The sequence below is a fragment of the Halichoerus grypus genome, chromosome 4 (genome assembly GCF_964656455.1).
Source record: "Halichoerus grypus chromosome 4, mHalGry1.hap1.1, whole genome shotgun sequence".
In the NCBI taxonomy this organism is placed as follows: domain Eukaryota; kingdom Metazoa; phylum Chordata; class Mammalia; order Carnivora; family Phocidae; genus Halichoerus; species Halichoerus grypus.
In genome coordinates, this window is record NC_135715.1 from 186,597,593 (window position 1) to 186,624,687 (window position 27,095).

The 27,095-nt window shown below is 44.7% G+C and overlaps 1 protein-coding gene across 5 annotated transcripts in view; it reads left to right on the forward strand.

The window, feature by feature from the left end:
* EIF4E2 (eukaryotic translation initiation factor 4E family member 2) overlaps positions 1-26,575 on the forward strand; it is a 31,606-nt gene extending 5,031 nt beyond the window's left edge. For 2 of the 5 annotated variants that reach the window (XM_036069262.2, XM_036069260.2), the window contains exons 2-8: positions 1,660-1,774; positions 3,242-3,376; positions 9,425-9,529; positions 10,751-10,903; positions 11,001-11,137; positions 17,869-17,946; positions 23,948-26,575. In XM_036069262.2, coding sequence (XP_035925155.1) covers positions 1,660-1,774; positions 3,242-3,376; positions 9,425-9,529; positions 10,751-10,903; positions 11,001-11,137; positions 17,869-17,914 — 691 coding nt within the window. In that variant the 3' untranslated portion in view covers positions 17,915-17,946; positions 23,948-26,575. Of the gene's footprint in view, positions 1-1,659; positions 1,775-3,241; positions 3,377-9,424; positions 9,530-10,750; positions 10,904-11,000; positions 11,138-12,862; positions 13,129-17,868; positions 17,947-23,947 lie in introns of those variants that run through there. The other 3 variants (XM_036069259.1, XM_036069258.2, XM_036069261.2) reach the window with 2 other exon arrangements.
* Positions 26,576-27,095: the final 520 nt, after the last annotated feature.

Below are 27,095 nucleotides of genomic sequence, written 5' to 3' on the forward strand. Positions count from 1 at the left end.
AGTCATGCCTTGACCAGAGTGGGGATGGGTTCATTTATGGCATGGTACACCTGAATATATCCTACAGCTAGGGCTGTGAAATGAGCAGAAGAAGCACCTAAACACATGGCTAGTGCATTCTAATATTTATTGAGTGCTTTTTATGTGCTAGGCACTGAAAATTCACGGGCAAAAGAAAATGCAAAATGCTTTGCAACATGTTTCTGTAGGTATGTAAGGTAATATCTGTGTTATCATTTGAGCATTTCTAGTACCTTTCTTGAGGATTACCTAATTCCATTTGACTAGATAGTCATTAGAGCCAAAGGTGATTTTGGAGAAGATCTATGATAAGCTAATGGTCCAGCTCTAAATTAAATGACATTCTTATTATCTTTGTGAATTCACCTTCTGTTTATCTTTTTGTATGAATCCAGTGAGCTTTAGATGTACCTGAAAGCCTTAGGGTAGTTTCACTGCTTCTAGAAGGATAGTACCTACTGTACATTTGACCAGTCTTACCAGGCAAGAAGACATTCATTCCTTCTTTCAGTCATTTCTTTTCTTTTCATTTAACACTGATTCATCATCTTGTGCAACATGTTAGGGCAACATCTTCTTGTCCTCGGTGCTGGAGATACAAAGATTAATAAGACTGTTCTAAGAGATTCCCTCCACTTAATAGGGAAAAGCAGACACGGGAAGAATGGCACCTTAGGCTAAGGGGTAGTGTTTGCACATAGCACAGCTGCAGAACTATAGTTTGCTTTAGGAGATGGGGAGGGAAAGAGGGTATCAGTAGGCAGGAACCAGATTCTAGAGGATCTTAAATTTCATTGTACTTTATCCTGCAGGGTGGGTATCAAAAGGCAAGGGGCAGTTGGTGGTTTTAAGAATGGAAGTTAAATGATCAGGTTTGTGTTTATTTTTTTAAGATTTATTTTAGAGAGAAAGAGCGAGCGCACGCACACACACGAGTGCCAAGGGGAGGGGCAGAGGGAGAGACAGTCTCAAGCAGACGCTGCACTAAGCGTGAAGCTGGACGTGGGGCTCAACACAGGGTTCAACCTCATGACCCTGAGATCAGGAGCCTGAGATCACTGCCTGAGCTGAAACCAAGAGTCCGATGCTTAACTGACTGTGCAACCCAGCCGCCCCTCAGATTTTCATTTAGAAAGATGCTGGTGGCTATGTGGAGGATGGATAGAGAGTGGAGATGATTTGTATCAGACCATTTAGGAATTTATTGTGATAACTGAGATGACAGAGAAGTGGGCCTGAGCTAAAGCAGTGGCAGTGGGGAAGGATAGGAGAGATGGTTAGAAGAAGTGTCGAGAAAGATAAGTAAGTTTTTAAACTTCATTTGAAATGCTAAAGCATTTATATAATCCAGAAACTCTTATTACTGATGCATTATTTTTGGCAAAAAGAAACACAATCCCTTAAACTGTTTGCCTCTTGCTTCTTTGCCTGTCAAAAAACTGGAAGACAGTGTTTTTTTTGGAATTCCTCCTAACTGCGTTTCTACACTCCCTTGCTCTTCCCTCATCTCTTGTACATCTCTTTGCCTGTATTTTGAGTAGGGTTGGTTATATGGTAGTTCATTTGACCTGGTGGCTTTGTTAGGTAAGCAAGAATCAGCTCGGTCATGGCCTAACATTGTTTTGCCTTCCCATTCAGATTGAAAGACGATGACAGTGGGGACCATGATCAGAATGAAGAAAACAGCACACAGAAAGATGGTGAGAAGGAAAAAACAGAACGAGACAAAAGTCAGGGCAGCAGTAAGAGGAAGGTGAGTTTTGTGCTGTATAGATAGAATTGTCTTTGGACTTGGGACTTGGTTATCTTGTGGATTCTGTTATGTTAAAGATACCGGATTAACTTGATGGCACCCTATTTTGGAATATCTGCTTTTTTTTTTTTTTAAGGGTTTACTTATTTATTAGAAAGAGAGAGAATGCATATGCACATGTGCTGAAGCAGGGGGAGGAGCAGAGGGAGAAGGAACAGGCTCCACGCTGAGCATGGAGCCCAATGTGGGACTCGATCCCAGGACCCTGGGATCATGACCTGAGCCGAAATCGAGTCAGATGCGTAACTGACTGAGCCACCCAGGTGCCCCTGGAATATCTGCTTTTGTTCTCAAAAAAAGATTGTTGAATCACTGGCGTTCATGTTGGGAGTTAGAAATTTTCCCTTGCCACGGGATCTTGAGATGTTGCCTTGCTTTCCAGCATTCTCCCAGCACAAGAGATGAACCCTGGAGTTTAACAGGGCTATTTGTTGCTTCATAAGCTGCTGCTGAGTATTTAATCCTACACATCCCTTGAAATTTTAGACTCTTTAGTCAGTATTAATCTAAGCTGAAAGTTACTTGGAAAGGAGAAAGTTTAGAGAATGAGAGATTGATGGATCAATTTCTTTCTTTCTTTTTTTAAGGTTTTATTTATTTGTCAGGGAGAGAGAGTGCGCGCAAGCAGGGGGAATGGCAGGCAGAGGGAGAAGCAGGCTCCCCACTGAGCAAGGAGCCTGATGTGGGACTCAGTCCCAGGACCCTGGGATCATGACTTGAGCCGAAGGCAGATGCTTAACCGACTGAGCCACCCGGGTGTCCCGGATCGATTTCTTTTTTGAAATATCAAAACAATTGTTTCTCTCATGAGGTTGAGGACTATCCAGATACAAGCATTGTAGGTGCTAAGAGAACACAAAAGTGAGTGAGACTATGGATCAAGGGGCTTACATTTAATAGTAGCAGTGATAATGGTAGCTGACGCCAAACACTTACTATGTTCCGGGCACTGTGCTAAGCACTTTTCATTTATTAATTTATTTGATCCTCTCAGCAACCCTATGATATGGTTGTTATTATTTTCTTCATTTTGCAGATAAGCAACAGAGGCACAAACTGGTGAGGCAGCTTGCCCAGGTTACTAGCCAGTAAGTGATAAAGTGTCATAGAGGAGGCAGTACTTGGCCTGGGAGTACTTGGCTGAGATAAGATATAAACATAAATACCTAAGATAGAAAACAGAAAGTTACAAACACCATAAGAACACAGATAAAATGTTACAGGAACTTAGAGTCAGTTAACCACTAAAGAGTTAGTTAACCACTAAGTGGAATCTTGGGCATATTGCAGGTAATTGAAGATGTGTCCTTTTTGTGGAGGTGGTAATGGGTGACACTGTAAAATGTTTTCTGTGTCTCAGATCATGTGAAAAATGCCCCGGATTAACACACCTTGTTTAATTCACAGGCTGTTGTCCCTGGACCAGCAGAGCATCCCCTGCAGTACAACTATACTTTCTGGTACTCCAGAAGGACCCCCGGCCGTCCCACCAGCTCACAGAGCTATGAACAGAATATCAAACAGATTGGCACCTTTGCCTCTGTGAGTACTTACTGGTTTAATGTAGTGAGCCTTGGTAGCACATTCATGCCTATACTTACCTCATGGTGTTTATTTATTTTCCTGGTGACCTGTTTAGGATTCTGGTTTCTTTATCTGACTGACCTGAGTCCCTGAGGTCAGGTTTGCTCATTCTTAGATTTCTCATTGGACATCCATAAGTAACATACATAGGTATCACGAAGTATGTGAATTGACAAATTGACCGTAAGGGGACAATACAAAAATACAGGTTTGTTTAAGTAGATATGTATTGAGTCCTTATTGCGTGCAAAGTGTCATGGAGGATAAAAAATTTTATAATACGTTGTATCTATTTTTATGAAGCTTGACAGTAAAGTCAAGAGTAAAATTCAAAAGTTTCTCTTGTGTTAAGAACCTCCTATTAACGGGGCACCTGGCTGGTAGAGCATGGGACTCTTAATCTTGGGGGCATAGAGCTTACTTAAAAAAAGAAAAAAGGGGCGTAGTTAAGTGTCTGCCTTCGGCTCAGGTCATGACCCCAGGGTCCTGGGATCAAGCCCCACATCGGGTTCCCTGCTCTGCGGGAAGCCTGCTTCTCCCTCTCCCACTCCCCCTGCTTGTGTCCCCTCTCTCGCTGTGTCTCTCTCTGTCAAATAAATAAATAAAATCTTTAAAAAAAAAAGAAAAGAAAAAAGAACCTCCCATTAGGGTTTTGGATATGTTAGTAACTGTGCATAAAGTAGCATCTTCTTCCTGTGTTCAGAAAGAAAATGAAATCCTAATAATTGTTTTTGTAGGTACTGTCAGGGTCAGAAATAGCCCCAGCTCTGTCTGTCTCCGTCACAGGTGGCTAGGTTTATGTACCCTGAAAGCTGTCTGCAACTAACACCAGTCTTGTTCAACAAAAATTTTTATGTACTTCCTACGTGCTGTACATTTGATTTCTGGGCAGAATCAAATGCAGGATTTGTTATTTTCTTGAAATTGTGGAGGTTTTTTCCCATTTAAAATGCAGACACTGGAAAAGGAAACTGTAACAGACAGTAAACATTACAATAAATTGGTAAAGAAGAAAGACCCAGTAATAGGCACTTGATGTAATTTTCTTTGATCATTATAATAACCCTATGAGGGCGCCTGGGTGGCTCAGTCGTTAAGCGTCTGCCTTCGGCTCAGGTCATGATCCCAGGGTCCTGGGATCGAGTCCCACATCGGGCTCCCCGCTCTGCGGGAAGCCTGCTTCTCCCTCTCCCACTCCCCCTGCTTGTGTTCCTGCTCTCGCTATGTCTCTCTCTGTCAAGAAAATAAATAAAATCTAAAAAAAAAAAAAAAAAAAAAAAAAAAAAAAAATAACCCTATGAGATCAGTGATATTATCCGTATTTTACAAACAAGGAAAGTGAAACTTAGGTTAAGTATCTGATCAAAGTGTCAAGTCAGTCATAATCTACTTGAAGTGGAGGAGCCAGGATTGAAACTCAGGTTGGGTAGGCTGTAAAAGCTACATTCCAGAGCCCATACATACATACTCTTTCATTTACTCTTCCATTACACCAAAGTGCAAGTCGGGTGTCTCTAATATTTTTAATGTTATTTCTAGACAGACTATCCATTTATTACTAATCAGTTATATATTTGTGTGTATATATACATATCTGGTAAGCAGATTATCTGATTACTCTGCTGAGTTGATATAATTTCAGCCCAAAGCAAGGATTTTAGTTAGCCTGTGCTTCTTTCTTTCTTTCTTTCTTTTTTTAAGTAGGCTCCATGCTGGGGGCTCAAACTCATGACCCTGAGATTAAGAGCTGCATGCTCCACCAGCTGAGCCAGCCAGGTGCCTGCCTGTGCTCCCTTGTTACTGGTAGATGGAGGCTTTTTTGTAATACTAAAAATAGCTTGTGCACTGGGTGCATATTTGGTTCAAGAAATGTTTGTGGAATGAATTCACTAACAGTTCTAAAATGAATTAAGACCTTGCCCTTAAAGAAGTAAGTCATTCCCAGGGATTTTAATACAGGGAGATAGTGAGAAGTGCTATAGGGAAGGCATGGCTAAAGTGCTCTTGAAGTTCAGAGGAAAGAAGGAATTAATTCCAACTTGGGGAAAGCCTCTTTGGAGGAGATGGGCTTAAAATTAAACTTAAGGAGTCCTAGCTGGCTCATTCAGAAGAACATGTGACTCTTGATGTCCTGGTTGTGAGTTCAAGCCCCACACTGGGTGTAGAGATAACTAAAAAAAATAAATAAATTTAAACATATATATGTATAGGGGCGCCTGGGTGGCTCAGTTGTTAAGCATCTGCCTTCGGCTCAGGTCATGATCCCAGAGTCCTGGGATCGAGCCCCGCATCGGGTTCCCTGCTCTGCAGGAAGCCTGCTTCTCCCTCTCCCACTCCCCCTGTTTGTGTTCCCTCTCTCGCTATTTCTCTCTGTCAAATAAATAAATAAATAAAATCTTTAAAAAAAAAAAAATATATATATGTATAATATAATATATATAATAAACATATATATATAATTGAACTTAAAAATTTGAACAGGAGAGATGAAAAGAACGGAATTGTTGGTAAAGGGAATAATAGAAATAAACTTTTGAAAATATCAGTGCGTTCCTAACATTCCTGAATCTATCACAAAAATGTTGATGACCTGCCATGTGGGAAAGTTAGACATTACAGGGAAGGTGGCAGCCCATTGTGTTCTGAACAACTGGATGAGCACCTGGAGGGTCAGAGAAGATTGGACTTAGGGTGGGGATGGGAGGAAGTTTTCATTCAGGATTCTGTTCAGTTATTTGGGGGTAATTGTGAATATTTCTGGCATTTTTTTTTCCTTTTAAGAAAGGCATATATAAATTTACTCAGCTTGTGCACAAAGGGTTTTCTTCTCTTTTTTAAAGATTTTATTTTATTAGCGCACACACAAGTTGGGGGGAGAGGGGTAGAGGGAGAGGCAGATTCCCTACTGAGCAGGGAGCCCAACATGGGGCTCCATATGTAGGGCTCAATCCCAGGACCCCAAGATCACAACCCAAGCCAAAGGTGGACACTTAACAGACTGAGCCACCCCAGCACCTCTCTTTTCTTTTGGCATAAATGTTGAGTTGACTAGAGCAACATCATCAGCATCATCTGGGGTGTCATTCTTCCAGACTCAATGGCTGTGTGACCACGGTGTTTAAAGTTGGCTATCATGTAAGTCAAGGCATTAGGAAGTGTCTCACAATATTAGGTTCCTCACAGAGAAATAATCACATTGTGGAACCTTTTATCAAATCTAAAGCAGTATTTCTTAATGCTCCTTAATCCTAATATTTGACCATATTTAAAAGTTCTTGAAGTCAGGGTGACTAAGAAGGCAGTGTCTTAAAATGGCAGAGCAGTGGACTTGGGGATCACATGGCTCATCTGCTCTGGTGCTGGACTCAGGGCAAGGCCAGTTCTGAAACCATTTTCTCAACTATAAAATGAGGAAGGTAGTTGAGATTATTTCTTTTTTCAAAGATTTTTTGGAGAGAGTGTGTGTGTGCTAGTGAGGGGAGGGGCAGATGGAGAGGGAGGGAAGAAGCATACTCCCCTCTGAGCACAGAGCCCAACATAGAGCTCGATGTGGGGCTCCAGGACCCCAAGACCATGACCCGAGCCAAAACCAAGAGTCAGATGCTCAACCACCTGAGCCACCCCGGTGCCCCAAGATTATTTCTGAAGTCTTTTTTTGTGCAGCTCACATTCTGAGTCTGAACATTTATTTTTTTGTTTCAGTGAGGAGTTTCAGAAACCAAAATTGCCTAAAGAGAAGGAAGAATAAATCTTTTAAAGCCTAATAGTATTTCTCAAGTTGTTTACTTCATCTCTCTTGTGATTTGGATATAAGATTGTGATTATGAGATTCTATAGTCTGGCTATAAAATTGGAAGAGACCAAACTGCTAATAAAGCAATGCTTGATCGGGGAATTGGGGGTGGCTGGTATACTTTCTCCCTAACCACCCCCACCCCCAATTCCTAATTCACAGTGAGCCACAGGTTCTAGTGGGTGTATTTTGTTTCTTCCCGCTGTGTCAGAGTGGAAAAAGATGATTGCTCATTTAATACATATGGCCTCTTACTGCCCCCAATTGCTGTATACAGTTAAACATAGTGGTTGTTGAGATGAGACACTGCTTCAAAATCCTATGAATGGCATTTGTTCCTGACTTCTTTGTAACATGAGCCAGTTCCCGTGTTCCTGTTCTCTAGAGGAACTGGCGGAACAGCCACTTCATAGAGTGGAAGGTCTCTTTCTCCTTAGTTGCTCTCCACATCTAGAAGTATGACCTGAATCTCTGTCTACTCAATACCCATTTTCAGCTACACATTATGATGTCTTGCTGGGTGTTTGTTGAGAGCCTCCTCATTGGTGTATTGGCAAATACCAACTGACTTCACGCTATTCCACGTTTTTTTCTTTCTTCCTAAAGTGTGCCTCTTCACTAGCCAGTACTTTGTGGGTGTCCCCTGTGAGTTACAAAGGACTAGGGAAGTAAGGTCTCCTTATCATGGCACTACTGAGAGAAACGGGAACAGCTCGATGAGTAGAAATAAGCATGTATCTAATAGAGAAATAATGTCGTTTTCTAACAGGATTATGAAGGGGGGCAAGGATTATGAAGGAGGGACAAGGAGAAACATAAATTTTCTAGCTAAGAAGAGGGACTTAAAGCCCAAATACGAGAGGCTGAGTTCTGTTGGTTTTGGCTATCCTGGCCTTAGCAAGGGCACCATGGTTTAGAGTAGTGCATGTGGTTGATCCCATCACTTATGCTCAATAACCAAACAGAAGTAAAATGTATTCATTGTAGTTAATGCTGTATCTGCCAATAAACCAGTCTTTGAGAAGTGATCAAACTTCATGGGGATGTGATGTACAGTATGATGACTATAGTTAATGTATTTTGGGGCACCTGGGTGGCTCAGTCATTAAGCGTCTGCCTTCGGCTCAGGTCATGATTCCAGGTCCTGGGATCGAGCCCCGCATCGGGCTCCCTACTCCGCAGGAAGCCTGCTTCTCCCTCTCCCACTCCCCCTGCTTGTGTTCCTGCTCTCGCTATCTCTCTCTCTGTCAAATAAATAAATAAAATCTTTAAAAAAAAAAAAAATGTATTTTTTAAAAAGTGATTTGGGGGCGCCTGGGTGGCTCAGTTGGTTAAGCGACTGCCTTCGGCTCAGGTCATGATCCTGGAGTCCCTGGATCGAGTCCCGCATCGGGCTCCCTGCTCGGCAGGGAGTCTGCTTCTCCCTCTGACCCTCCCCCCTCTCATGTGCTCTCTCTCATTCTCTCTCAAATAAATAAATGAAATCTTTAAAAAAAATAAAAATAAAAAAAATAAAAAGTGATTTGGTTCTAAAAAAAATACATTCAGGCTAAGGTTATGTGGCACTTCATATACCTCAAGACTAAAAGGATTCCACTGTGTTGGGACACCTGGCTGGCTCAGCTGGTAGAGTGTGACACTGTAAGATTTTATTTGCTCACTTGACAGAGCAGAAGTAGGGGGAGCAGCAGAGGGAGAGGGAGAAGCAGGCCCCCGGCTGAGCAGGGAGCCTGATGTGGGGCTCAATCCCAGGACCCTGGGATCACGACCCGAGCCGAAGGCAGATGCTTAACCGACTGAGCCACCCAGGCGCCCCGAGTGTGAGACTCTTAATCTCAGGGTCGTGAGTTCAAGCCCCACATTGAGCTTAGAGCCTACTTAAGAAAAAGAAAGAAATTGAAAGGGTTCCACTGTGTAAAACAGGGTCCTCTTACAGCATGCGATGCTTATCCTGGGGCTTCCACAACTAGGGCTCCTGGCTGAGGCATTTTCCACCTAAAGAGTTTTTTCTTGTATCAACAATATTATATCTTTATACTTCCCATACAACCTGCCTGCCTTCCCACATACTTCCCCAAATGAGAATGTGTCCTCCAAAAAGTAGAGTGTGTAGCAGAGTGTCTTCCATGTTTATGTTCTTCGCTTAAATCTCATACTCATTTAAAGAAAAAGGAAAGACACATCTTTTGTGCTCTGGGGCCTTCTCTCTACAGGTGGAGCAGTTCTGGAGGTTTTATAGCCACATGGTACGTCCCGGGGACCTGACAGGCCACAGTGACTTCCATCTCTTCAAAGAAGGAATTAAACCCATGTGGGAGGTAAGCCTGGAGGACCTCAGACCGTTGTTCTGAATGTTTGGGTTTTTTTTTTTTAGCCTTGCTAAGGTTAAAAGTATTTGAAGTCTTCTCTCAGAGCTGCATCACTGGTACATCCTTGGAGCCAGGACCTCTGGGAAAAGGCACTGACGTCATTGCTTGTCAGTGTGTTTACAAAGATTTTTTTTATCACTAAAATGGTATTATAACAACATTAAAGGACTTTTTTTTTTTAATTACCCTTATTCCCATCAAACTGGTTGTTTGTGTGTGTGTGTGTGTGTGATATACTACTGTAGTGTATGTGTGATTGAAGTGGGTAAAAGGTAAACTTACTGACAGGCAGTAGCTGGAGACCCAGAGCTGAGCTCTGTGATCTCTTTGCTGTAATCCATCGTCTGTTCTGATGCCAGGGCATTTTTTTAGAAGACAAATGTGAACACACACACACACCCAACTATAGGTCCTGTGCAGCTCTGCATTGCTCACATGATCTTGCACTCACTCACCCTCCAGGCCTCATCTCCCAGCATGCCTAGGCCTTCCCTTCGGTGCAGCCAGCCTTCCTCTTTGCATATCTCCCTGACACACAGTCCCACTTTGTACAAGGCCATGTTTTTCTCGATGCCTACAGACCCTTCACCTGCTTTACCTGCCTAACTCTGTGTCCCTCAAGACCCAGCTTAATGTTTCCTCTTCTTGAGTGTTTCTGTCTTGTTCTTCTTTAACTTAGTGTATCTCTGTTACAGCAACACTTGTCAGACTCTACTGCTGTGATTAGTTTTCTTGGCTGTCTCCTCCACTTTCTTGTATCAACAATACCAGACTGGATCTGGTAGAGACTGTGGCTTCACGTGTGTGTGCTTGAGACATAGTGACACTTGGTAAATTTTCAGTGAAGTGAGGAATGATCTCTGTTTGAAGTCTGACATCACTTTATTTTGGTTCCTAAAGTAGTTCGAGAAAAAGAGTATTATTTTTAAAGGGTCAGCTTAGCCATTCATTGTTATGGCTTGTACCAAGGATTCCCACCTTGTTGTTCTTTTCTTCCCATTTCTTGTCTCCCTAGTCCTACCCCACCATTTTTCCTATAAAGTTGAATAACTGGAAAGTGACAAGACATCTTAAGTGTTCAAGGGATCCCTGGCTTTTTTCCTGCCTTCATACAAAAGTAAAAGACCTGCAAAACCACATTTTAACTTTAATGCTTTCTCTCTTGTACAGGATGATGCAAATAAAAATGGTGGCAAGTGGATTATTCGGCTGCGGAAGGGCTTGGCATCCCGTTGCTGGGAGAATCTTATCCTGGCCATGTTGGGGGAACAGTTCATGGTTGGGGAGGAGATCTGTGGGGCTGTGGTCTCTGTCCGGTTTCAGGTAAGCCACCCCATAGGCAGGTCTGGTTTCTTGTGTTGCCTTTGCTCTCCTCACTGCCTCTGGTTTGCTTTGACGATTCCTTCTGTTCCTCCTATAGGAGGACATTATTTCAATATGGAATAAGACTGCCAGTGACCAAGCAACCACAGCCCGAATCCGGGATACGCTTCGGCGAGTGCTTAACCTACCTCCCAACACCATTATGGAGTACAAAACCCACACCGACAGCATCAAGTACGTGTTGGGGGTGCTGGGGGGGCACGTCCCTAAGCTTAGGAGAAGGAGGTCCTTAGCTGGGCCCGGAGGAATGTGGTCGTACAGGAGCCTGCCTTACGGAGAAGGGACAGACCAGTCTTCCCCTCTAGGGCTTCTGGCCACTTGTAGCAGTCCTTTGCTGGCGAGGCTCCCTGCCCACCGACACTGTGGGGCACTTTGTGTCAGAGAGAGCCCTTCTGCAGAATCCCAGTTGCACTGCCTGGGCTTGCTTTATTTACACAGGCTGTCTTGTCCCTCATTCACTAACCACTATCTTAAAATGAAAGACAGAGTGCTCTTCATTTTCTTGCTGTTTTTTAAGATAATTTCACTGAACAGTCCAGTCCTCCTCCCTCTCCACCCCTCACCCCACTTTTGCATGTCTTTTTAACCTGTTAGCGTCAGTCTGTTTTCTTTGTCCTGGGAAATTGACTTCTTACCGGGAATGACAACTCCATTTCCTTGTGTGTAGAGCTGAAATCGTAGAGGAAGCAGAATAGTGTGTTTGTGAGAGTAGAATCTAAGGGGGAAGCATGAATGCCAAAGGGGAAGTAAGCTTTGTGATCTGCCTAGTACTCGGGATACCTAGAGTTGGATGTCCACAAATGAGAATCACTGGTTAGGGTTGCTCCTTCAGTGATCAAAGTCATATTATGAAGAAGTTGTGGGGAGTGGCTGTCAGGTTTTCTCAAAACTGGAGGGAGAGCTTAGCCAACTAGGAGTCGGGACTTTTAGGTTTAACTCTCTCCTTTGACTCCAGTATCAATATGTGCCTTTGGCAAGTCTCTGCCACTCTGCTTCAGTCTCCCCATCTGTAAAATGGGGGATAATAATACTTTACCTAACAGGGTTGTTGTGAGGCTGATTTAATCTTTGTAATTGAAGGTCCTCAGGTGGAGAATGCTCTTATAGGGTGAAGTATTATTATTGCTATCATCGTCATCATTAGTAATAATATCATCATCATGTTATTCTTATTAAAGACTAGTAATGAGCCCAGTGTTGGTGTTCAGCAGGCAAACTATTTGGGAATCTTTTTCCCATGCATTCACAGAGAATGTTGTGGGTGGAGTTGGCTTAAACCAGCTAAGTGCCAGTTTTTTACTGGGAACACTGCCACAAGAGTTGGTCCATAATCAGATGGCTGGCTGTGACTCATCCATAGCCACCAACAGTTATTAGCCAGCCATGGCCCCAATTGCTTGCCTTAGCAGTCCTGAGTTAGCATTGTTTTTCTCTAGGTAGATTTCCCCATTCTTCGTTCTGGGAGAGAATAGTTTCTGCCCTCCAGCCAGACACAGCCCAGGCTGGAGAGATCCACACCTACTTTTTCTAGGAGTCTTATGTTCAAGGTTCCCAAATGCCCTCCACCCCCCCTACCCCTCAAAAGCAAGCTTTCACCTGGCTAGGAAAGGGAAAGAGGTATTTTTCAACTCTCCCCTCTCCACTGTTCTCCCTCTCTAATACCCTGAGGCGGTTCTTCCTGACTTTTGTAGAAATATGAACAAGTCCTTACAGAGTCTAGGAGAGCCCGTGGGCTTTTTGCCTTAGTCTGCTGCTCGCTGCTTTATCAAGAGATCTGCCTAGCACTCCAGCCCTGCAGCTACAGGGACCAGAAACCCTCCTTGAGTCCCAGATGCTACTTTCCCTCGCGTCTCCCTCTCTTTCCTCTCCCAATGTGCCCACCTTTTGCACTTCCACTAGAATGCCAGGCAGGCTGGGCCCCCAAAGGCTCCTTTTTCAAAACCTCTGGAAGCCGCGGTTGAATGTGCCATGACCCTCTCCCTCTCTGGATGGCACCATCATTGAAGCTGGCATCATCGGAGTCTCTTGTTCTGTTGGCGTGCTACCTGGAAGATCCTTCTGTCCTGGACAAGAGGAATTGGAAGAGCATTTTATGTTTTAAGAACAGGCTGACACGCAGCAGCTACAACAACAGCTGAGATCACTTAATAAATGGTGCTAAACTAGCTTGTCTCATGCTCTCGCTCTTTATGGTGCATCAAAGAAGTGGCCTTTCAGACTGACTGTCACCATATTAAGGAATGGCACAGACTTCTCCATGGAGGGCCATCGGGGGAATGCAGCCTCATTTCCATAAGCCCATTGTAGTGTCACATGGTATTTTGTTCCAGTTCTGCTGAGGTCTGACATAATGAGGTGACATCTCGCTCTCAAAATGACACCCCGTTTTCTGGTACTTGAATTTATAGTTCCCGTCTGGTCACGCTGATGACCAGAGCGATTTCTGATTAGAATTCAGCTTGAAAGTCTGTTAAGGTTGGAAAGGGGGATCCTTGGCCTTTGCTTCGCTGACTTTGTTTGCCTTTACTTCAGAGAACTCTCTTGCTTGAAGGGAAAGCCCTGCTTCCGTCTGCGTGTGGCTGTGTGTTTGCAGTTGCCTCGCTTTGTGTTAGCAGGGTTTTCTCGCTGCCAGAGCTGCCCAAGCCGCGAGCTCTCTGCCGGCCTTCTCCCTTCTGTTTTCCATTTAGAGCCAAATCCTCTTCCTCTTCGAGGTAGTCCTGCTCGTAAGTTTTCAGGGTTCTAGCCCTTCCCTTTCTCCCGGTCCCCAGGGTTGTTGTGCATCGGGATCTGGGGTGGGGAAATGTCTTCATCCTGTAAGAGTTTGCTCCTTAGGATATCTGACTGTAGCGCATACCAGCCCCTCAGATGCTTTGTGGCTTGGCTTGGACGTGCTACAGCACGGCCTTTAGGCCCCTGACCTGCATGTGGGGTTTCAGCAGGCCACATATTACTTTTAAGTTTTCTTAGGAGCTCCTACCCAAACCAAAAAGAAACAATTTTTGCAGAACTTTAGGTTAGATTGCCTGATAGCATCTTGAAGGTGGCTGTGGGTGTACTATGGAGTTTTCCAAAGCGGCTCTTCCATTTTGGCAGCAACACCCTGTGCTTCTACCATTCTGATTGACCACCAGGCTGCACGTGGCCCGGGATCTCACAGAACACACAGTGGAACTAGCCTTTAACATTCTGGAGGCGTCTGTGTGATTGGTTCTCTGCTTATTGCATATCCAAAATTGGTTGAAGTACCTGGAAAATGGGAGGTTTGTTGGCATATGGAAATGCCTGTTCTCTATGTTTTTAGTATTGTCAAGGAATTACCTTCTATGGCCTTTTCCCTCTTGCCTTCCAATATATTATGTTACACGTATTGACCTTAATTTCGGTTCTATAACTGGTCCAGGAGATGAGCTTGATGTCACCATCCAGAGTAAGAGTTGATCAGAAAGCACCAAACCCACGCGGAGGCCCCTGTGATCCTTGCCAAATGTGAACAGAAGTCAGAGCTGTTATGCTTTGTTCTAGTCCTTGTGGCTGTCCCACAGGTGTGGCTTTGGTTAAGCCCAGGAGCAGCAGCAAGAACTTGAGAACTCAGGGGAAGTGAAGGAAGAAGGAACGGAACCTTTGTTCTCCCCCAAGTTCTCTGGAGAGTAGGGCTGCTGGAAATAGGGGCATTTTTCTAGGAGTGGCTTCGATTTCTCAGTCACGTTTCTCCACCTTGCTGTGTTTCAGTCCAGTTTTCAATGTCCTTTTTCAACTGTTTGGTTTTTCCAGCCTTTCCCTAGTCACGCTGCTTGTGGCCTCTTCCTGCTGCACTCCTAGGTGAGCTGAGGCCGGCGCTGCTGCATACCGGGCGTGGTGAGCTGCTTTGCTGCCCAGGGGACGCCTGCTGCTGCCTCCTACCGTTGTTCATTGCCAATAGTTCCACCCGTGAAGGGTGAGCAGGTCCCGTGGACAAATGGGAAACCTGTTAAATTGAGTGTTAGCTCAGGTGCATGGCTCCTCTTAATGAGACCGATCATAGTTGAGGTTTCATAGGTTTGGGTCCTTGCAAGCGTCAAGTAAGTAACTGTATCCTGTCTGAGGAGAGATCTCCTAAGGCAGCCAGACTTGCAGCCAGCAGGGATAAAACTTGGCACAGGGCCACATAAAGCAGCAGTATCTTTTGTGAGGAAATTCCTCTTTGGAATAGTCCCATTGAGTTCCTTTGTGCATCTGGGCTGGAATGGAAAAGGGGAAGACAGGGCCAGCTTCACTCAGCGGGCCACAGTACTGGGGAGTCTGACCAGACCCCACTGCACAGGAAGTTGAGGGTAGGTGATTTCTCTTTATTACTTTATTCTAGAGGAGAGCTGGGTCAAACATGGGGACTTCGCTTTACCACATCTAGATTTCGTTGTATTTAAACATTGAACTTTGTAGGCAAGAACCACCCATCCCTTCTCCTATCTTAGCTAAATTAGAATCCTAGCCTGGTGGCACTGAGTCACACCAGCATAATTGCTGGCCTGGCTTTGCATTTATGAAATGCTCCCCATACTGATGTTCAAAGCAAAGAAAGCCCAGACTGGCAGGAGGCTGAGCTCGTCCGTGAGTGTATCAAGTGCCAGATGAGCGCAAGGCTGTGAAGCAGGCTTTAGGCAGGGTGGGGGCAAATACAGTTACCCAGAAATGAGATCTCTGCTGTCAGAATTTGTTTTCTGGTAAGTGAGCTGGGACAAGAGTGGTCTCTAAAGGACTCTTGTCACTCTGTCATTTGAATCTGTTCAGAATTCCCTGTAGGCTCTGTTAATCTCAGGGCAATTTTTTTTTTTTTTAACTCCATTCATGTGACACTTCTAACATTTAACTTCTTTCTTCACCTTTAAAAGAAGCAAGTTTTAATATTACCTAAAATACCTGGGATGCCAGATGGAGAATAGCTAGAAAATTCGTACCTAGCTCTAGGTGGTTGACTTGCCTCTTAACCAAGCATTGGCCTACGAGAGTAAGAATGATTGTTCAATGACTGTGACCAACCGTTTGATTTCCACTGAATCCATGTGAGGAAATTTCTGTACCCAGATTCTTCATGTTGAGGTTTAGCATCTGAAGAAGATCCTTCTGAAGAAAATGGGAGGGCAGTTTGATTCTGGAATGGATTAGAGGGGAACTCTGAAATACGTATTTCTGCAGGTTCTTGGCACAGAACTGCTCTGTTTGGACTAGCGTAGGCCTTTCTGGAAACAAAAGGATAAATGAGATGAAGCTTCAACACAGCCATGTCATTCCTTGTTGACACCTAAATTGCTTAAAATAGAATTGAAATCTCACTGTTAGAAGGAGAGAGGGGTTTCCTAGGCCGCTGCCCAAGCATCGGACTTGCTTTGCCCTTATCTTCGTTTGGAGTGGAGAATGAAATAGCCTTCTGATGTCACTCACGGACTCAGGAAATTCACCGCATCACTGCCTCTCCAGAAAGGGCTGTGGAATGGAACAGATGTCTTGCTGTGGACATTGAGTTTGTGAATTGACAAAGACTGGCACGCTTGTTTGGCGGTCTTACATTTTTCTTCAATTCAGTTAGCATGTATGAGTAGCTTTGGTAATACTCTCTGAAGAAACCATCAATCACAGATCTACCTCTTGAGGTAGATCATTAACTTATAATTGCTGCCGCTGTTCAAAAGAGGGAAAAACTAATGAAACGTACAAATATTACCCAAAAGAAGGAATTTGTCATACCAGGTCACTGTATTTAATCCCTCCCTATTTAAAAAAAAAAAAAAGAAAAGCTACCCATAGAAGGCCTAGTAATGAAGTATATTCTTTGGCCATAATATTAAACCTGTAGTGAGTTGTCACCCTGGGTATTGTCATCCCTTTAAACCAAGAATGGAATAATTGCCAATAAGGAATTTTCTATTTAGAAGTACCAGATTACCCATTTTATATATATATACATATATATATATATATATAATTTCCCAGGGAACGTACCAGGCACTTTGTCCCCAATGGGGCTGAAAAGTAGGGCAAAAAGGTAGGACATCAGCTCCTCCGAGGAAACTCGAGGTGGTTTAGGGCTTCAGGATGCATGGGGGAATCTGGTTTTCTCCTGCTTTTTGGCCAGCAGTCCCCAAGGGCTTGCTCTTCGTGGAGCAGCACCTGGACAGACCGTGTACCCATCGATCACAGTTCTTAGCCCTTCCTAACCGCAATTACTAAATCGAGTTAATTGGCATGAAAGTTATAAGGAGCACTGATCCCGAGAAATGTTGAACTGTGGCCTACACAGTTTAAGTTAATAGTTACGTGGGTATTTCCAGAAACAGATGGAACCTGATACAAATTTGGGGGTGTGAGTTGAGAGGGGTCAGAAGGTTGGAAATGTGGAAGCAGAGAAAGTGCTATAGTTGCCTCATTGCATCTTCAGACCTCATGATGCCGTTGGTACCTGCCCTTACCCCCGGGGGGGGCCTGATGAAGAAAAGGAGTTCCTGCCACCCGTCCTCATGCCCCCAAGGCCGAAAGCACCGCTGCCCTTCACCCCAGTGCTGAGAGGGATCTCTCGGGATGGTCGAGCTTAGCTCTGACCTCAGTGCCCCCCCCCCCCCCCCGGTAGACTTGCAAGCAGCAGGTAGAAGGAGGACTGTGGCAAATGCTTGAGGGAGTAGTGAGGGTCAGACTTCACCAGTGGAGCAAGCCGGGAGCAGTGCCAACTGCCCCTGAGGGGGGCTGGCCACCACTGCTGCTGTGAGTGGGAAGTCCAGATGGGAAGCCTTATCGCTGGGCTTCCAGGTGCTGGTGGGCGCCACTCGACCTGGAGGTATTGGGAGTGGGATGTGGGGTTATCGTGTCTGTGCTCTCTTTGTTAAAAAGCTGTTGACCTGAATGTGCTATTGTGTTTTTTGTCTCTGGTTTGCCAGGGCCTGGGAGGAGTTTCATGGCCTGGTGAACAGCAGCGGCCGCTGATCGGACGCTCCCCTCTGTCTCTCACACTCAGGGTAGGGCCTTGTCTATCTTCTCTGTAACCTTGTGACATACCTCTCAGCCCCAGGCCCCCTCTTCCCAAGGGCATGCGCTCTCCCCACGTACTAGCAGCCGTGCCTCTGCCAGCGTGGGGCCTGCTCCCGCCTCTCCTCTCTGACTGATCGTCACAGTCTCAGAAAAGTCCTGAGTCCAAAGCCACGGAACCATCCTTGTGGGGTCACCTGTCTCCTGGTGAACCTCTGGGAAGATTGTTTAACTTACTGTACCCCTATTTTCTCATTTGGAAAAGTGAGGTTCCACGGACTAGAATGTCTCGGATCTCTTCCGATGCCAACATTTCATGTTTATAAATGTGCCACAGATCCTTTGTCTTTTGCCCAGACGTGGCCATTTTTAAGCCATCTGGCAGTGTCCTGTGACTAACAGGCCAATTCCATAGGCTCCGGTGTGAGTTAGGTGAGAGGTATGGCTCTTGTTTGCTGGTGGTGTTTGTCAGTTGTGAGCAAACAGTGATAGAACCTGAGGGTTTCACAATGAGAGTGAGCTGGGGTAGACGCAGGCTGTGCTCTCACTAGACCGTCACACGCTTACTGGCAGGGAGAGGCCCTGGGAAATCGAAGGCAGGTCGACTGACACATTCACTTTAAGAACATTTGTATTTCAGTTAAGAGAGTGCCAAGTCCATGTCTGTCTCTTTAGCAGAGGGAACTGGGTCAGTTGATTCTGGATGAAAGGACAGTATCCGCATGTGCCTGCCCTGAGAGCATATTCCTGGACATTAACTACCCCCCCCACCACCACCACCCCCATCCCTGTGAGAGAGAGAAGTGCTAAAATTGGAGCAGAACATGTCAGCTATAGTAGCTGCTTCAGAACTCCCCCGTCCCAGGAAGGAAATGAGGCAGTTTCAAGAGAAGGAGATCAGCATCCCTCGGCTGGGCATGAAGAGAGGATGACACTGAGGGACGGAAGCAGGTGGCCCGGGGTCTGAGGACTCTGTGGAGCTGGGATGATCTGTAGATAAACAGTCCCAGAATTACTGCACGCATGGATAATGCCACTCGTCTCTTTTTTAATAGTTTAATTCCTTTATTATAAATTCAATTTTTAGATGATGCTAGATTTTAAAAATTGCCATTTATTTAAAAGGTTTCTCTGTAAAATATAGTCAACAGAATTCTGAGGTGGCTGCTAGTATATACCAGGAGGGATGAAAAACATGCAAGGGCTGTCATGTTGGCTACACTGATTTGCAGGATGAAAAATAAGTCAGATTTCCAGAGCCCTGGCACTATAGTGGAATTGGGGTTTTTTTTAAAGATTTTATTTATTCATTTGAGACACAGAGATACAGAGGAGAGAGAGAGAGAGCAAGCATGAGCAGGGGGAGAGGCAGAGGGAGAGGGAGAAGCAGGTTCCCCGCTGAGTCAGGAGCCCGATGTGGGGCTTGATCCCAGGACCCTGGGACCATGACCTGAGCCGAAGGCAGAAGCTTAATGACTGAGCCACCCAGGCGCCCTGGAATTGTTTTAATAACATTACCATATTTGATTATTTGTAGGGTTCCTTTTTTTTTAATATCCCTAAAATCAGGTTGCTTACAGTGAATATGATAAGAAAAATTTTGACATAGTTTAATTGGCAGTATTTACTTAGAGTACATAAAACAATGGGATCTTTAAAAATCAGTAGCATCTTATGTTCCGTGAAGGGGGAGGAAAGGCTTTAAAATGAAATTGGAAGAGTCAGAACGGGAGAAAACTTAAAACTATTCCCTCCCCCTTCGCTAACACTGAATCCCTCGGGAAAGATACCTGAATTGCCTCAAAATCACAGGTTTAAATCATTACCATTTTGCAGTCTCTGTTCTTTTTGTTGCCCTTGTATCTTTTTTATCTGGCAGATGAAGAAAGCACTTCATGAGCACTACATAATTTAGGTGTCCCCCCCCCACACCTTTTTTTTAAGTAGGCTCCACGCCCAACATGGGGCTTGAACTCACCACCCTGAGATTGGGTCGGATGCTTCATCGACTGAGCCAGTTAGGTGCCCCCTAGGTGTTCCTGAAACACATGGCCTTGGAAGTCTGAGAGGAGTATTAGCATCTAAACGAAAAAAATCACCTCACTTCATTGTCCTAAAGACTTGAAAAGGACTCCAATTTCATTCCTATCGCCTTACCCCTGGACAAGGTGCTCTAAGAGGCTGGGTACCTCCAGCTCATAGCTCCTCATCCTCTCCACCTTTTCTTCTCCCCCCTTCCAAGTAGACCATGATCTGGGGAGAAATAAAAACTGCTTTTTTAAGTAATTCTTTTTTTTTTTTTTAAGTAATTCTTCTTGAACCACAAATACTTCTCCTCAGTTTACCTGATATTTTATGCTATTACATATAGCTGCTAATATTCTAGAACGGTTTCATTTGATCTGCATTACAAATCAGGATTGCACTTTTAACCATGGCTTCAATAGCAGTCCCGGTTAGCTGCTGGGGAGGATTGAGGGTTACTTATGTGTCTGGCCTGGCAAGCGCAGAGCAGTGATCTGTGTTGTTGGGGAATGAAGTTGGCACTCAGTGGGAGATTAGAGGCTGAAACTTGCCCCACTGAACCTAGGAAGGGTTTGCAATTTTATTTAATATCCAGTGAGGGAGGGGGAGGAAGCCAGAGCTAGCCCGGGGTGGACAGCTGACAGAGAATGTTCCTCGGAAGACCATGTGTAGGCTGAATTGTGAGTGTACTCTCAGATCCCCCTCCGGAGCAGTCAGGTAGGGCTCCTCCTCAGTGTTCCCTTGAGGCCCCAGAACAACTGTGCTGCCCCTGCTGGGCACGAGCTCAGCGATAGCTTCCTACAAGAACAGAGGCGTTCCTGTCAGGAACCAGCCACCGTACTTCTCTGTTGTCCACCCTCACGAGCCAGCCTCTACCTCAGCTTACTCTTCCCAGAGTTGGAACTTGTCCTTTTCTCTAGAAGGATGAAAAAGGTGATTATGGGGAGGCAAAGCAGATTAGAAAGCTATTTCAGAGTATTTGGGCAATAGATTTGCCTAAGATGCCTGGGAACGTGAAGTTGGAAGCCAATTTGGTTAGGGCTCTGGTATTTCTGAGGCCCCACTATCAGGACAAAGAGTCATCCGGTAGAGCACATCTTTCTGACTTCTCTAGCCTTGTGGGTCTTTTGGCTTCTGTGCCCTGATGTGTAAAAATCCTTGGGAATAAATTAAGATACAGTGGAAAAACTGATATCTGAAAAGCCCCTTTAAATCAGTACACTAGGCCCAGTCCCAGTTGCCTATTTTACATAAATTCACAGATGAGGATGTAAAAATAAAAATGTTCTTATTTCCTTCTAAAAGATCTGTTGTACAAAAACAACAGAAAACCCTTCCTGGTCACCCATGCACCATCACAACATTGTTGGGTGGCTAGAGGGGCTAGCTTTTAGGAGCTCACTCTGGATTTTCTAAATTATAGTTTTCTTTTAAAAGAACAGAAGCCCATCTTTTTAAAAAAAATTAAAAGTTGCCTGTGACCTCTGCCACTTCCTGTCTTCCTCCTTCCTTTCTGTGTCTCCTAATCTCTCTGGCACTGCAGCCCCGGGGTGAGGGATGGAACGGTGGATTAGTTCTCAGCTGGTCTGAGGTGAACGCATTCCTCAGACTAAATCTGGCAGCTGTTCTCAGCCCATTTTTTTTTTTTAGAAAAGCTGGACCAGAGCCACCAGCTGCCACCAGCCTGTCATTGTCAGGAGCCTGTCACCCGTTCTCATTGCTCTTTGTTTTCCTTTATATCAAAGGGACAAGCTCAGCTAGATTTTTCTGGCTCCTTACTCTTCTCCCCTTTTCCACATTACAAATAAACCTTAGAATAATTGTGATTTCTTAGATTTTCTGACCCTGAAGAGATCTGTGATAATAGAAGTACTTAGAATAAATAGTAAATATCTGGATAGGAAAGTATTATAGAGCTCTTCAGTTTACCTGCCACAGAGAGAAAATTTGTCTGTGGCCCAAGCCCAGCACAGTACAGGGACTCTTCCAAAAGATAAAGGTGACCTGCTTACAGTGATGACTTGTCCAGAAAGTTCTTTCCTCTTCGTCACTAAACAGATGAAAGGCGGGTCGAGACGCTTGCCTGCCATCTCTCTTACTCCAAGATAAATCATTTTCCCAGTCAGAAAATCCTGTGATGCTGCCGTCCCACACCCCGCCTTTCTATTTACTCATTTTATTTCTCCCTGCTGATTGACTTTTGTGATCCAGTTGCTCTGTGGGGATAGAGGGGGCATCAAAAGGGAAGAAAGGGAACAGAGCAAACCATTCCTTCCTGATCACTTCTTTTGTTAGTAGAGGGCTTCTCTGACACGGTCTCAGTAGTACATCATCCCCAAGGGGACTCAGAAGTCACACGCACACATCAGTTACGCCTGCTTGTCTGTTTTATAATCAGATACAACCTTATTCATCCTTTGCCAGCTGCTTGTGGCACCTCAGTGGGGTCTGTCCTTTTGAAAGGCCTTTTAGAAAGATGATCACCCCATTACGTTTTTCTTTGTGTTCAGTCTTTACCTCCTTAGGTGGAAATCTTCAAAATGCTCAGTAGCCATGGATAAATGAGCTACATGGTCATGCATGTCAGTTATAAAAATACTAGTGGTCTGTTGAGATAACATCAGTTTCTTCCCAGCCAGAGTTCACCTACACCAGCTCTGGTTTCCTCTCTCAGTGTACTTGTCCACAGTCATTCTCCTCGTGTATTGAGGGCTGTTCTTTCCTGTCAGCCTGCTGCCATCATGGGGAGAATCTGTTATTGCTAACTGGAGACTGCTCTTTGTCTGGGCTGAGCGTATTCTTTCATATGTACTCTGCACCAATAGCCATACGCCCAATAAGTTGTAGCAATTTTAAGATGGGTCAGTTAAAGCTAAGGCTTCTAGAATATCCCACTAAAACTAAAGGGAAGTAATGACTCAAAAATCAAATTTCTGTTCTAGAATTTCAGATACTTTAAAGTCTGAAGCTCTGAGCTATAGCAGCAGATGAGGTGACCTTTAAAGCCCTTTCCAGCCCTAAGATTGTGGGATTCAAATGGCAATGTGAAATGCTGAGATGTTGGATTTCTAGTGTGGAACAGGAAAGGTTTCTGGTGGGTGGCCAAGCCTATCTACATCCAGGAGAAGGCGACTAAGAGGACATGACTTACCATGTGTTACATACACACATGCTTCTCTTTTAAGAATTATAGCTAAGTGTCTAAAGGCTATGAGTATTTCACCTCGTGGAATATCCTTTTATAAGTAGCTATACGTTTTGAACAGAGAGTTTTTTGGTTGATTGGTAGGTTGATTTTTTTGAATACATGATATAATCACATCGTTTGATTTTTTTTTTTTTAAGTATGTGTGCATATGGGTGTGTGTGAGAAAAAAGGGGGTTTCCTCCCCACTCTAACTGCATCTGCTCAGTTTCTGCTGTGCCCCCCTTTCCCTCCTCCACTGCCCCATGTAACCATTGTTGTTGGTTTCTTGTGTGGCCTTATAGACTTTATGTCCCTACAAGCGATATGAACTATGACCTTATTTCCCCCACCCCCACTTACACAAAAGGTGGTGTACTATGTACATACACTATTCCATACCTTCTCAGTTTCTCTTGGAGAGTTTTCCATATTAGTAGTGAGCTTCCTTGGCTTGTTTTTTTTAAGCTGCACAAGTGTCCCAGTGAATGAATGTGCCATAATAGTCATATTCAACCAGTGCCCTTTTTTGCTAAGTATGTGGGTTGTTTCTAATCTTTGGTTCTTGAAAATAGTCGAGTTGAAGTGTTCGAAGGGACTTGGGAGGTGGTTTGCTATGTTGGCATTAGATTAGCAAGGCAGGAAATTTCTGGGGTGTGTCATGAGGGCCCTGGAGCTGCTGAGTTCAGGTCTCCGCCCCTGCCCCTGCCCCGTATGTGTGTTGTTGCCTGTAGAAGATCTGTGTATTGAATGCTCTGTTTTCTCCCATTTTTTTCTTTCAGGGACAATTCAAGCTTTCGAAATACAAAAATCACATTGTGAAAGTACTCAAGCTGGCAATAATCCTTTTCTGTATGTGTGTGTTTGTCCAAAATGGATGGGAGGTCTCCAGCTGGTCCTTCCATCTGCTCACTGAAGGGACGTCCCTGAGCCGTGCGCTCCCCTTTTGCACTCATTCCTGGAGGACGGATTCCGCTAGACACCCTCCAGCATCGCTGACTTTATAAAGCGGAAAAACAGAAAACGTGACTTTGTAATAGACAAACTTTTTTTTAAATGGGATTCTGTCGGGGTGGGGGGAGTTCAGCCTTTCGTTTTGCTGTGTGCTGTCCAGATGCCTGTCGGGCGTCCTGTTAATGCTCTTCGCTGCTGTACAAAGGGCATCGTGACCACGTGTACAAGCCAGAGCTGTCGACTGAGAGTTATCAGTATTATGAATGTCTGTGCATCCAGGAAAAGCTTTTTGTTGGAGAGTCCCGGAATAGCTATAAATGCTCTCTTCTAGCTCTGCCATTAAATTATTGGGACATTTTGTTTATTTCTCTCCCCTCTTCCCCCAAGCCCACCATTTTCTGAAAATGTGTTACTGATTGTGTATAGTCTCCTGCCTTATGCCCTCCAGTCCTCCCTCCTGTGGGACTCTTTCTTCTTAGGCACTGCTGCACTTAGAATTTTAAGCCAGTGGGCCACACTGGTTTCACTGAGGCGGCTCAGAAGGTATGCCTTGGTAAATTAAACTGGAGCAGAATCCAGTGTGATTAGGAGCTAAGTTATAATAGCGGTTCCAAGTGCAGGATTTGGAGCTGAGGGCAATGTCTGAAACCAGATGAGCAGGGCCTGTGTGTCCAGCCTGTTCCTGTGGGTTCTTGCGTGACCCTCATTGAGGAAGGGAAGCAAAAGCTTGGTTGTCACCCAGTATTAACACTTCATGTGGTAAATTCTATGATCCTGAAACTGGGGCATCTGACGAAAAGGTGACCGTGATGGGTGGCTTTCTTTGCATGGCTGTGCCTGTCTGCAGTGGTTGAGGAAACCTGCTTTCCGTCCATATCACCTGGTAGATACGCTAGTCAGTGTGTGCTGATCCACGATACCCAGACAGAAACCTCTCGTAGGCCACTGCCAAACATGCTTTAAAAATGACCGGTCATGCATCAGAGAAGCCAGGTGACCTCACTCCAGAAGGACTGAAGTCAGAGAGGTCAGAAGAGCACCTAGGATTGAAATAAGTACTGAGTACAATTCCTACAGCAACCTCCAAGGAGCACTGTCTTACTTGGCTCTTGTGAGCAGAGATCGCAGTACCTTAAATTAAGGCCTCTCCTAAAACCTATCCTTGAAGGCCAGGCCCTTAGCCACCTGGTCTCAGAGAAATCATATGAGAGTAACAGGCATTTCCTTATTGTATTTATATTACTCTCTTCCTACTTTCCAACTCCCGAACACCTTCTAATTACCACTGTCTTGGGATGCTTTTTCCCCCAAAAGAACGGGAGTACAGGAGCCAAAAGGGAGGTGCTTCCATTATAGGTGAAGTTAGATCTACGGAGAAGAAGATCTAGCAGTGATTTAAACTCCAGGAGTATGAAGAATGAATTGTAGTGCCCAGACAGTTGTGAAGGGCTCAGGCAAATATAGGAGCAACATTGGCTAAAATGGGGAGCAAAGGCTGCTTCCTGAGTATTTGTCTAGACCCCAGGAAGGGCTTCACTTTTGCCTACACTCAGATTTGCCATGAGAATCCCAAAGAGAGCAGACGTTTGGATTTGCCCTCCTTGGGGCATCTGCCTGACTATTATGTGTGTGCGAGCGGGTGTGTATGTGTATAATGTGTTCATGAGGGAGGGTTCTGTCAGGCTGAGTGCTTCGGTGTATTGTCCGTATTCATATTTTTGTGCTTTTTTTGGTCTCATTCAGATTTTTTAATCTCTTGTGTTTTCTATAGCTGCTCATGTTTCCCTTCCTCCTTGTCATTGCAGTATTTGAAAGTTATTTTTTACCATCAAAAGATGCTGACCCTTGTGCTGGTTAGAACAAGAGTTATTTCTCTTAGGCAGTGTCTTCCCCCCCAGAGCTCTCCCAGATATTCCGCCCAGCAGCTTTAAGTGGGAGGTCGAAGAGTCAGTTTAGCCAAACCACCCATTTTCCAAACTAGCTTGAGAGGTCCTTTCATTTCTTTTTGACTCCATGGGCCTCTGCTACACCGAGCTGTGGCGTGGCAGTGGTGATGGTCTCACCTGTTCTGGGGACAGAGGGGTAAGAGGTGCACCCGGGCCAACCTCACAGACATGTAGGTTGCTTCCAGGAGACGGGGAGTCACCTTCCACTTTGCACAGGCGGGCTGTCTCCCCATGACCCCTCTGCTGGGTTTTCCATTTGAAATTGGCCCCTCCTCCTCTCCAGTGCTCTTCTCATTTTGTCCTTCTTTTCATGTGTGTGGGGTTTTTTCCTGTGACGTTGGCAGTGGCAATAATTTTCCACCTCGAGAGAAGCTTGTGGTCCACGATGCTCCAAGAATGAACTTCCCAGAATTTGCCAGTGGAGGGGCAGACGCTGTGACAAAGTGATTTGGTGTTGCACTTTCAGAGCAGTTGTCTACTGCGGTAATAAATGGAAAATATCCGCAACAACCAGGCTGTGGACTCTTTCATCCGGGGAAGTGGGGAAGCTGGTAGTTGTGGCTGCTCAGTCTGCCCTCCAGTGCGCAGGGCTTTTAAATCCATTCCAGAACAAAACCTGTGGGATAGTTCAGACAGTGCGGGGTCATTGACATAAATGTGTTCTAAAGATACTCTCTCATTGGTTATTAATCATTGCCAAAACTCCATTGAAGTGTTTTTGATATAAAGTTTTAATATCAAAATACTGTTCATTTCTATTCTCAACATGGGCTGAGGACTATTGGACCGGAAGGAAATTCGAAGGATTAGAATTTGAAGAAATCACCAAGTGCCCGTGTGAAATACCAAGGGAGAGAGAAACATTGCAGAGCCTCAGCTGATGAAGGATTTAAAACAATGCAGACTTGACACCATTCTTTCCCATTTCAATATGTAGAAACTTCCTGTGTCTGTCAGTCATGGTCCAAATAGAAGACACAACACATGAAAGTCATGTTAACAATAGTTTAGAATTTTTGACACAGTAAGT